Raw genomic sequence first — 13064 nt, 5'->3', positions numbered from 1 at the left:
ACTCCGTGTCACCGTGCATCATCCCCACAAAGTGTGCATCATCATATGCATGTAAAGGATTCTGCGCCATATTCTGGGTGTCACTGTCTTGGATAACAATTATCCCTTCTTGAATCATTCTTTCTATTTCCCTTTTCAAAGCACGATAATCTTCAATGCTATGCCCTTGGACATTAGAATGGTACATGAACCGTACAGTAGGATCAAAACCTTTTGCATACGGGTCCGGGGCATAGCCTAGGAGCGGCTCAATCAGGCCAGAATGTTTTAACTTTTCAAACAAGCTTGTGTAGGATTCCCCGATTGGCATGAAAATATCTCTTTGTCTTTGTTCCCCTCCATGCCCCTATTTTCTAGGGTTATTGGGTGCTCGGAAATATTGTGAAGGCGAACAAGTATTTTGCGATGCTGGTGCTCGCCATAAGGAGTGACCCAGTAGTTGAACAAATGACTGGACATTATACAGAGGATAATACTGGCTAGGATCATATGGAGCTCGGGGATAGGTTTGAGGTTGGGGTTGGGGTCAAGGCTGAGTATATTGGTGAGGCGAACCCTTTGAGCGATGTCGTAATCCTGAGACAACCATGGCAACATCATCTTTTTTCTTCTGACCCAGCAAGCTTCATGTGTCGTTCTGAATTGCTTGTGTTGTGGCTTTTAAGGTAGAATAGCTCATGATCTTGCTTGACTTCAACCCATCTTCTACCATTCCTGCCATTTTTACCACATCATTAAAAGGCTTACCCACGACTGAGATCAAATGCTCAAAGTAAGTAGACTCTTGAGCTTGAAGAAAGTACTCAATCATCTCGTCTTCTTTCATCGGCGGATTGACTTGGGCAACTTGTTCTCTCAATCTGAACCAGTATTCCCAAAAGCTTTCATTAGGTTTATTTTCTATATTGGTCAGGGATAGGCGATCCGGGACAATGTCTATATTGTACTAAAAATGTCGACAAAGGCCTAAGCCACATCGTCCCATGTATACCACCTGTTAGTATCTTGGCGGGTGTACCATTCCAAGGTTGCCCCACTCAAACTCTGGCTGAAATTGGTTCATCAACAACTCATCCTTCCCACCAATGCCTCTCATCTTACTACAATAACCTCTCAAATGGGCCACGGGATCTCCAAGTCCGTCATAACCTCTCGGCATTTTGAACTCGGTGGGCAGTTGGACGTCAACAAGCACAAGTCCTTGTAAGCCACACTTACTTGGCTTCCTATACCTTGCATGTTCCTCAAAGATTTCTCTAAGCTCTTCACCTTCCTGAATATCTCATCTTGCTCCACATTCTTAGATGGTTTCTCGATTTCAACAGGAGGCTATAAGTGAGGGGTGTAACAATAAGGATCTGGGTCCTTGAGGGTTGGTTCTAGAGCATAGTATTGGGCATCTGGAACTTTGAACGCTAGTGCACTAGAAGATTGATGGATGGTAGATTGTGGAGGGGCTACAAAGACATGAGTGGATGTTGGAGTAGGGTGTGAGGTTGTTTTGGCTGGTGGAGCATGGAAAGGTTGAGACGAGGTGCTAGGGTAGTTGTGGTAAGGGGTAAAGCCTGGTTCAAGTTGAGGGGAAAGATCACCGGCAGTGGGAACCTGAGCTTGTGACAGTGGTGGGATAAAGGCAGGGTTTTCAGTGTAGTTAGCGGGAAATGAGCGTGGAGGATACCCCCCGATCCAAGCCTGATACATTTTCGCCATCTGTTGTTTCAACCTTTGGACCTCCTCTTTCAATTCAGATTCCGACTCCACAATCTCTCTCGAGGGGTCAACAACTCCTGTGCCCAATTCTTTGCTAGTCATGATTGCCTTATGCTTTGACTTGGTGTTGTATGGATGACTCGCTAGAATACCAACAAACTAACCACTTGAACTGAACCTGGCTATTTGGACATCCAACAACCTTGTTAGTTTTGAGACGCTTAACAAATAGAAAATCGCACGTTGGGATGCAATGCACTTAAATAGTTAAACGCTCCTACCATGTGTTTAAACGATTGCATGTTTCATCCCGGCATTAACTAACCCCTTTTCACTTTGTACCTTTTTTCTTTCATTTCTGCCTCCCTTAAATCGCTCTTGATTTTCTCATTTTGTATCTGTCGCTCTTTTATTTTTGGCACTCTCTTTTCCTCATTTTGTTTTTGTCACTCTTTTCTTTATTTTTCACTTAATTTTTCTTTTCCTTTCTTTTTTTTATTTTCACTCAATTAATTTTATGGATATGATTGAATCATATGGGGATTGCCTACGTATCATGATGCCGCATGATTCAGATCATTATGTAGTTCAGGAAGATTAGGAATAAAGGAAATAAACTAACTCTTTTTTTTGGATTTTGAATTTATTTTTTTGTCTTTTGAATTTTCGAAATAGAGACTTATAAAGAAGGAAGAAAATATTTTTTGGAATTTGATTTGCTTTTTTTTTTTTGTTGAGAATTTTGAAAAGAAAGACTTCTAAAGAAGAAAGAAAAATATTTTTTGGATTTTTGATTTTTTTTATTTGAATTATTTGGGAAAGAGACTTCTAGAAATAAAAGGTAGAAAATATTATTTTGGATTCTGATTTGATTTGTTTGTTTTTTCTCGAATGAAAAACTTCTAAAAAAGAAAGAAAAATACTTTGGGTTTATGTTTTTTTATATTTCTAAGAAAAGACTTCTAAAGAAAGAATTAAAGAAAAATATTTTTGAATTTTTAAAAATTAGGGCCCGAACCGATGAGATTTGCCTACGTATTTCACATCCGGTGAGAATCAGACCTGCGTAGTTCGAAAATTTTGATATAACTGGGAGAACATGATATTTACTCATTTTGAAATTTATTTTTCATCTTCTTTTTTGTTTTATAAAACTTTCGGCAGGGTTTCAAGTCGTTTCCAAATACCAGGGTTTTCAGAACCGGATGAATTTTCTCTCCTACCTCAGTCTTGGTTTTTTTTATTGATTTTCTTTCCTTAGTCGATCAACATGCAAGCTGAAACAGATAAATGCACAAATAGCACGTAAGATGCATCAGGATGGTCTTTTATTTTAGGTACACCTGTCCTAGACGGACCCAACTCCTATGTTGAGTCCCCAAAGTCAAATGCACATGATGCAAATAAATGTTCCTACTAGGGATCCGACATGGGGGTGTGTTCTAGACATGGCTTATCCAAACGGACAACTCAAGTCGAGCTGGGGGCAACGTATCGGGAGCACGAAAGTATACCCGGCCTAGTTGCTGATCCAGCCTCGTTCTATTTGGTATGACCTCTAACAGAAAATTGGGCCACGCGTACGTGTGCACCATATTTTTAGAAGACTTAGAAGGGAGGCTTAAGAAGACATTTTAATACAATTCAAATAATATCAAAGCGGTAAATGAGCGACAATTAGCACATTAGGCCCAGAAATATAGTAATATCAATAAACAATAAATCCAAGTATATATCACATTAACAAACTCGAATTTTGAACCCTGAACTAGAGGTTCTGGGTTCTTGTCCCCAACAGAGTCGCCAGAGCTGTCACACCTCCTTTTTTCCGAGGGGATAGGGAGTTTTTCCAATTTAAGTAACACTAATCGAAATGAGATTACTTTATTCAATTTCAGAGTCACCACTTGGGATAATTTATGGTGTACCAAGTCAGCGGTTTATTTCAAATTCCAAATCGAGGAAATTTGACTCTGTTTAAAGACTGCAAAACTAGAAGACTAGGTAAGGAATTCTGTTAACCTGGGAGAAGGTGTTAGGCATTCCCAGGTTCCATGGTTTTAGCAGGGTCACTTTTAATCATACATGTCTTAGTTTATTGTTTAAATATGTGTTTTAGAACTTATATGTATTTTACCTTTTGCCGCTTCTAACTACCTGATTATTGGATTATGGAATTATCTTGAAAGAGAGTCACGCGTACGTGTACTCGTCTCATTTGGCATGTCAAGAATCATGGCACACGTACGTGTACACAATTAATCACGCTTTATTAATTATTAAGAATGTTTGACCAAAGTCGCGTGAACGTGTACTTTGATTTATTTTGAAAATCAATAATTATGTCTCGTGAACGTGTACACAATCACGAAAAGAGATTAGAATGCGTATAAAGCATTTTACGATGTTGATCAATTCACTGAATCGTTGTTGGGAAACTTTGTTAGAATCCACACATTTGAATTACCGCAAGATGAAATAGTCATAAGCACTTAAATATCCCAGTTATGGATTTCAACAAATTAAAATCGAAGTCGAAAATAAGGGACATGTCCATTATGGCCTTAAAACTGCTGGGCAGTATGCCGCAGGGCCTATTTAATTTGCGCGAGAGTAGCCACTGGATTATCCTTGCGGACCCAAACTTTCACATAACAAAAGAAAAATTTAGAATTTAAACAGTTAATTTTAAACCATGGAATTACTCTTTACAATTAATATTTTTTTTTCACTACTTAAATTTCACATTATGTTTTTAGCATTATATCAACTCATCCTAGATATATTTAGTTCATAAGAAATCATTACAATCAGAATCTAAGTGAACAAAATAAATGCAATACGGGCAAACCAAATTTCGTTCATAAGTTCAAACAAGTGAAAATAGGGGAATGTTCACATACCTAATGAGTAGAAAAACAAGCACTTAATAATCAAACAAGGTCTGACCAAGAAGAATGTAGAAACTCAGCTATGACTTGAACATCAAACAATGAAGCAGATCAACAAATAGCCTCTACAAAGTTGCAACGCAACAGCAACAAACAACCCCTTTAAAACTCAATTTAACCTTGAAAGTCAGCTCAACCATTTCGACATTTCCAGCACGTTTGAAAAGGCCAGCAAGAGCAGCACTGTCAACATTGAAAGGCAAAATACCAATAAAGGGCTTAATATCTTCAGAAAAATGGGGTTGTTCAGCAAATTCAACATCGTTTTCCAATTGGTCAAAGTCAGAGAGGCAGCGCGAGTCGAGAGCCAAGATTCAAAAGGGCTTGATCAAAGTCGAATGGCTAATCGAAAAAGATGATAAAGATAGATTCAAAGAATAGGAAGGGAGCGAAAAGAAGGAAAGTGTGGAATTGGGTTTTTGAGAAGAAGGGGTTTGTAAGGTGACAGCTAGGGTTCTTCTATGGGGGAATCTCTACCGTTTTTGAGAGGAAGGGGGGATGGGGGCTCGTCCGTTCTCTGAAGAAAGAGATGGCAAGGCTGCCCTTTTTGTGTATGGAATTGTGAGGGTTTTTGGTGAATGGGCTTGGGCTGGAGGATGATTTTTGGGGCGAGAATTGGGCTGATGCAAATGCCTGGCCCAGTTGTAATGAAGAACAAACATCCACATTTCCTTCTTTCTTTGTATTTCAAAACTAAACCATTAATTAAAACACCCAATTTCAAATTGATTTTGCAAAAATGACCTATTTAACTAATTGAATAAAAAAATGCAAAAACAAAGCAAGAGTGATTGATATGCATTTTTTTTTTTGATTTCATGTATTAATTATGCACTTAATATGTAACTAAGTCCTAAAAATGCAATTTAAAATCTAAAATGCAATGAAATTAAGATTTGAACATTTTTTATGATTTATGATATTCCTAACATGCATAAACAATGCGAACAAATGTAAAACAAATAAAGAAAAACTCTTAAAATTCATAAAAATAATAAAAATTATTTTTGGATTATTTTTAGGAGTAATTTCCTATGTGGGGCAAAGATTAGGTGCTCACAACACGTTCATCACCTATCGTGTGCGTCACCTCCAACCAATTTATATAACACCAAATTCGAAAATTCATACCCTCAGAACCAAGTTTAGAAATGTTACTTATCTCAAACCGTGTAATTTCTTACTCCGCTATGCCCTTGCCTGGAGAATTGATCTCTGAAAGCCTCGTATCTAGCAACAATTAATCTGTTTCAGTCAATACAAATTATAGGAATCAATTCTATATGAAAATATAATCTTTTTCACAAAAATCTGAAATTTAACTCAAAAATCATTTGTGGGACCCAACTCCCAAGTCTCGGAATCCGACAAAAACATGAAATCCCATAACTCATTTAATTACGAGTCCAACCATACTAGTTTCACTCAAATCCGACTTCAAATCAACATTCAAATCCCCAAAATTTATTTTATGAAATTTCTACAATTTTTCCCAAATTTCCATCTCAAAATACTAATTGAATGATGAAAATAATGATATATTCATGTATATTAACCAAATCTGAGTTAGAATCACTTACCCCAAATGTGAAGTAATACCCTTACCCTCGGTTATATAGTACCAAGTCTGAACTCCCAATGTGCGGTCCGTACAGTTTCAAGTGTTGTCCGCACATTTTCAAGTTCTGCAGCCGCACTTCACAGTGACTGTGCACTACCAGGCTTATGTAAAATGCCAATAACTTTCTGAACAAATATCCAAATGATTAATGCTATATATTTCTAGAGACTAGTTAAAAGGGATACAACTTTAGTTTTTTAATCATCTCCAAATTCCTTGTAAATTAAAAGATATACGCTTCCGAAGTTTGACTAGCGAACCTACGAAATTACCTTTCTGCGACCGCGAGAAGAATTATGCAGACCGCACAATTTCAATTGCAGTCCGCACATCTTCAAGTGTGGTCTGCACAATTCCTACTGCCCCAACACTTTGGGAGTTTGAGGCCGCACTTCTGCACTCTAAAATATGCTCTCCGCACTTCAACTGTTCCACAACATCGTTAGAGTGCCGAAATGCCAGGACTCGCTCAAAACTTACCCGGGAACTTATTCGAGCCACTCGGAACTCCGTTTGAATGTACCAACAAGTCCTAAAAACACGATACGAACTTAGTCGGGCCCTCAAATCATATCAAACAACATCAAAAATACGAATCGCACTCCAATTCAAGCCTATTAAAACTAAGGAAATTCCAATTTCTACGATCGATGCCGAAACCTATCAAATCAAGTCCGATTAACCTCAAATTTTGCACACAAGTCATAAATGACATAACAGAGCTATTCCAATTTCTAGAATCAGATTTCGACCCCGATATTAAAAAGTCAACTCCTCGGTCAAACTTCCAAACTTAACTTTCTATTTTAGCCATTTCAAGCCAAATTCAACTACGGACTTCAAAATAATTTTTCGGACACTCTCTTAAGTCCAAAATCATCATACGGGGCTATTGGAATCATCAAAACTCCAATCCGAGGTCGAATACTAAAACTCAAACTTGGTCGACTCTTCCACTCAAAGCTTTAACATAAAAAATCATTCTTCCGAACAAATTCTGAAACACCTGAAAAAGCAAACTGAGAATTCACACAAGTCATAATACATTGTATGAAGCTATTCAAGACTTAAAATAGTTGAAACGAGCATAAATACTCAAAACGACCGGTCGGGTTGTTACATTCTCACCCACTTAAACATACGTTTGTCCTCGAACGTGGTGAGAATTGTTTCCAAGCCATCAGTTCACTATCCCACCTTACCACGCACATATCCGGGGGTGATCCCACGCCACCCTATTCCATAGACCTGACAAGACAACACAATTGAAGATCACTACATTAACCTTAGTCCGTAAAACTTAGAACCCAATTTCCAATATCCAAAATTTCTTACAAGACTCGTGTCTCACATCTACACACTCTATAAGTTTGAACAAGTTGTATCAAGCCATAACCAAAACATAACTACTCATCTCATCACATAACATACTACACAACTCGCATACTCACAGCACTATTCCCGATCACAATAACTACTCAAAACCAGCCTGGTACTAGTATTAAACCTCATATCAAACAAAACCTCGTTCCAAAACCTTCGTACACTGCTGATAATGAAAGAAACACGCGGAATCTCATGACCCCTTATCAGATCAACAAGTCATGGAGCTCTCTCGCCCCAACCAGAACCATAATCACTTTCTAAGTCGACATTCAATATTATCCTTCCGAATATACCGTAATCAAACCTGATAGTAACCATTCTAGGTCCAATGACCTTATATTATTAAACACAACTATCCCACAAACATGCCACACCAATATAACTCAAGCCACAACTGCGAAATCCGTGTACCCAAAAATGGAAAATGTCTCAAAGAAGAGAACCGTATTGCAAGTTCAACAAGCACCACCATAACTTCAATGCTATAAGCTCATTATATATAGTAGAACCAAGACACACGAATTTAATAACAGTAACCAACTCTTCTAGAGCTCACATTAACATCACTGGCACGGACAACGCACGAGTTATAGTATCAATATCTGGACCCACATGGACAACTCACGTGCCAATAATATCAATATATAGATCTGCAAGGACAACTCACGTGCCAATAATATAATCCGCTTGGCATGGTCACAGGACTCCAGTCCAAGCATATCATACATGAGCAATAATATAAGTACACATGTATATGATAAATAAATTACGATTCTCATGCTCCTGGACTGGTTTAAATAACACGCCATAGATTAAGTAGGTGCAAAGTGTGCTATCACTACTCAAATCGGCAAGTTAACACAGAAATAGTAACTGCCCCAATTTATTTAGGGAATTAGCCTCTTTGTAACCTCAAGTGTAGCCCATATAGTTCTCGACAAAGGTACGAATACAAGAAATGCAATAACCTTATGCTTAACAGTCAACACTAGGCATATCTTTGTCTAAGTATTCTTTCGAGTATGAATACTTACCCTGATGCCCGCACATGGCTCAAACCTCACATATGTACTCACTCGTAGTGCCCAACTATCACAAATAATTAACGTAATTAGTGCCTCCACTGAGTTTAAATAAAATACTCGCCTCAAACAGGTCGCAACCCTGAAACAATTTGCCTTTGGGAACTCTGAGTCCCCCCAAATTTATAGAACACATGAACCATCGTAACTGATCACAAATCCAGCACTCGAATGACTATTACATACTTCATGCATGATCATCCCACTAGGAATATTTCCATATTTCTTCCGTGCCATATAGTAATAATTTGAATATTAGCAGTCTATCAACTAGGTGAGTACTGCAATACCAATGAACATATATAAGTCAAAACACAATGCGCCTTCTGACATACGCACTCTTCTCAGGAATTACCGAGCAGTTATAACATTCATCTAAATATCTGAAACTGACCATGTTGTCCAAAATTCGGGACCTTCCCTTCAAGACTGAACTGCCACCCTATACATGTAGATTTTAATCTTGCACAACACACCGCATCTATCATGCAATCATGTGAAAAGCACGAGAATCTCATTATCAACTCTGAGTCACTGGCAAATTACATACCCGGTTAGTTAGAAACCTTTCATTTGCTCTCATCTAGGAGGAAATCACAATACACAACATGTCCCCCACATCGGTAGAAAATATCTAGTTCGAACCATGGTAGAAACCATCAAGAACACTTTGAAATCCATTTGCACATAACCAAGCTATCAGAACAGAATTCCTCTAACTCGAACAAGCCACGCAGGTCACCAAACCCAAGAATATTGCCACCAAAACATCTGTAAAGACTCCACATCATAATTACCCAAAAGAACCGAGCATACCATTACTATATTGGTCTAGCATACTACCCAGTTGTCCTATTTACTTCGAGTTTCTTCTGAATTACCCTCAAGTTGACACTTCTCCTTGTCAGAACTGCACGATCGTTACCCAAAGCTCACTACAAAACATCCTAACATAAAACCACGCCGGCCTAAAGCCCATAATCCATTGTATTTATCTTAAGCACCTCCATAAATACCACAACCGTAACACTCACTCTGAAAATACCTTATGTGGATTTAAAATTATTCTTCTTACCTTTCTTATACTAAAATGTAGAATCCATAGTCGTACAGAATTGCCACAAGTCCCGGCACCATTAAATGTAAATCTCAGATTCTATCCATACAAAAATCCAAAAAAATTCTTGATTGCTATATATAAATCTCGAACCCATATAACCTTCTCTGGAGTCACCCACTTTGCTTAAATCTAAATTACACCGCCCAAACGGGCTGAAAGACACGTACCCCATTAGTACAACAACACTCAAAGAGGTAACCCTGCCTTAACACCACATATCAAATTCATACTCTGTGCGCACTACATCCTTCACAAATAACAATTCACTCATCCCATGATTTTCATATACTCACAAAGCGCAATATAACCCGTATTTTGGAATTTCAGTACTCGAGTCATCCTTGATCTCAACCTATGCAAGTCATAACTAATCCACAAGTATGCCTCAGACCAAAACTAAAATTTAACATATAGCCATGAAATTGAATTGTCAATAGCAGGCTCCCCCACTTGGCTCAAAGCCATAAATTAAAACACTTGATAACTCCCAATACCCATACTCTATTACTGCCATAATACCGCAGTCAGTTCAATGAAAATTTTTCACAAGCTTAGGTAACACAAATAATAAAATACTTCAATTCATCTACTATGCTCGCCTTCATTCTCGTGAAGTCAAGTCAACTTTCTTAACCAGATTCAAATTCAAATCTCAACACATACACTCCGCTGGTAGAAAAGAAACTCTCCACCCAACATTATAAGGAACACACCTACGTAGATTACTCCGCGGGAGATAACCCACCTGCTTAGCCTCAAATTGGCATCTTGTTATACCCTTTCGCAGCCATAATTACTACGCAATCACTTAATCTTTCTGAGTCCAAACTCATTAACAAGACATGAGAATTTAATTTGTCCCACAATTTAACAACGTGAAAGAACCCTCAACATATTCATACTCGAGACTATACATCAAATCAAGACAGACACCAAGCACCTTTTTTTTCATCAAAAGGAAAACACTTCTCGTCACATTTAAACCATATTAACACATCCGCAATCACATCATACTTATAATATAGAAATTTAACCGATCATCAAGCCACAAATGCTTATTGTGGGCACACTACTAGACATATGAGTCAAAATTTACAAGTTCTCACAACCGAAATTACCGAGTCTAAGCTGCGTTCTAAACCTGGCCTCAAGTCCTCTAGACTGGTCCATCACCAAAGTATAGAATACACATCTCGAACCTCATTCATGGAATCACAAGCCAGCGATGCACAGTTGATACTGAAAGCTCACATGCACAGACGAATGCGTGGAAGGAATTCAAAGAGTTATGTTTCAAGCTGAATCAATTCCGCAAGATAGAATAGAAGAGAGTGAAATTTTCCTAAGGATTCGGCAGCCTCTCGAAGATAAGTACAGACGTCTCTGTACCGATCCGCAAGACTCTACTAAACCTCCTAATGACTCGTGAGACCTATGTAACCTAGGCTCTAATACCAACTTATCACGACCCAAATCCACTTGTCGTGATGGCGCCTATTTCAATACTATCAAGCCGACAACCTTAATAAGTCATAATTTCTTTTAAGTTTGAAAACATAATATATAAATTTAATAGAAAAATCCCACATACTAATGTAAAATACACTCCCTAAACCCGGTGTCACTGAGTACATGAGCATCTAAATAATAACCAAGTCTAACTGATACGAACACTGTCTGAAAATATAGAACAGTACAATAACTAAAAGGAAAGAGAGTCAAGGTCTGCGGATGCCAAGCAACTACCTTGATAGTCTCCAACAGATAAATCCTCAAATCTGGCAACTGCCGTATCCGAAAGTACCTGGATCTGCACACGAGGTGCAGAGTGTAGTATGAGTACAACAAACTCAATAAGTAACAAGAATAACCTCTGGGTTGAAAGTAGTGATGAGCTCCGCAGGTACAATCTAGTATAAATAATGGTACCAAAATATATGCATGCTTTCAAGTTCAACAGTTAAACTCAATACAAGTGAAATAGATCAGCACTGCATGATATGAGGAATATGTCATCTGAGTAGAAAGACCTCATGTAATACTGGTCACAAATCATTCAGCCAATCTAGCCCAGCGATATTCCATCCCGTATATATATACACATCGACTGACAGTCGGTCACTCAGTACCGTATAAGGCCAATCCAGTCGTGGGTAATTTATTCCCTAAATCTAAATGATACGGACAAGATCCATGTCCAGGAAAAAATTCATCACAATACCAATAAGTAAGGCAAGTCCGTGCCCTGGGAAGTCCATCCCGAATATATAATCATCTACACTCATTGGGGGTGTATACAGACTCCAGAGGGGCTCCTTCAGCCCAAGCGTGATATAAAGCCAATATGGCCTACTGCAGGTGGACAGTCTTATTCCGTATAGTAATAAAGCCTATAAGGCCTGCTGCAGGCGGGCAGCCCCGATCCAGAACAATAAAGTCTATAAGACCTGCTGCAGGCGGGCATCCCCGATCCAGAACAATAAAGCCTATAAGGCCTGCTGTGGCGTGCAGTCCGATCCCATAATAATAAAGCCTATAAGGCTTGCTGCGGCGTGCAGCCCGATCCCATAATGATAATAATATATATAATGTCAATATGTCCTGCTACAGCGCGCAACTGGATCCAATAAATATCCTCACAATGGACGAATATGATTGAGTGTGAAATGTACATTTTTAAAATAATTAATTCAACAGCAACACGACTTTATGGGTCCCAAAAAATCGGCACGTAGCCTAAACATGATCTATAATAAGAGCCTCAGCTCAATGTTGCTAACACATTGAAATTGTTGAGATAATAACATGATTCTTTAATTTTACAACTTCACAGGATTTATTCAAATCACAATTTCTATGGTGCACGTCCACACACTCATCACTCATCGTGTGTATCACCTCCAAACAATTTATATAACACCAAATTCGGGGATTCATACCCTCAGAACTAAGTTTAGAAATGTTACTTACCTCAAACCGTGTAATTTCTTACTCCACTATGTCGTTGACTCGAGAATTGGTCTCCGAAAGCCTCGTATCTAGCCACAATTAATTTGTTTCAGTCAATACTAATTATAGGAATCAATTCCATATGAAAATATAAATTTTTCCAAAAAAACTGAAATTTAACTCAAATATCGTCTGTGGGGCCCACATCTCGAAATTTGACAAAACTCATAAAATCCCACAACCCA

General features: G+C 38.3%; 1 protein-coding gene across 1 annotated transcript; it reads right to left on the bottom strand.

Moving 5' to 3' along the window:
* Positions 1–625: 625 nt before the first annotated feature.
* On the bottom strand, positions 626–1159 carry LOC138899344 (uncharacterized). The gene is made up of 2 exons (XM_070185510.1): positions 1044–1159; positions 626–860 (listed from the first exon to the last, which is right to left on the bottom strand). The coding sequence occupies exons 1-2, from the start codon at positions 1157–1159 to the stop codon at positions 626–628; spliced, it is 351 nt and encodes a 116-aa protein (XP_070041611.1).
* Positions 1160–13064: the final 11905 nt, after the last annotated feature.

This window comes from Nicotiana tomentosiformis, chromosome 9 (assembly GCF_000390325.3).
Source record: "Nicotiana tomentosiformis chromosome 9, ASM39032v3, whole genome shotgun sequence".
NCBI classification, from domain to species: Eukaryota; Viridiplantae; Streptophyta; class Magnoliopsida; order Solanales; family Solanaceae; genus Nicotiana; species Nicotiana tomentosiformis.
This window is presented reverse-complemented; position numbering and strand designations above follow the sequence as displayed.

What these genes read in the sequence shown, in the direction of transcription:
- LOC138899344 (XM_070185510.1), bottom strand. Translation starts at nt 1,159, where the DNA reads ATGCCGAGAGGTTATGACGGACTTGGAGATCCCGTGGCCCATTTGAGA. An exon ending in ATGAACCAATTTCAGCCAGA is followed by an intron (nt 861 to 1,043) that starts GTTTGAGTGGGG and finishes ATACTGGTTCAG; the next exon opens with ATTGAGAGAACAAGTTGCCC.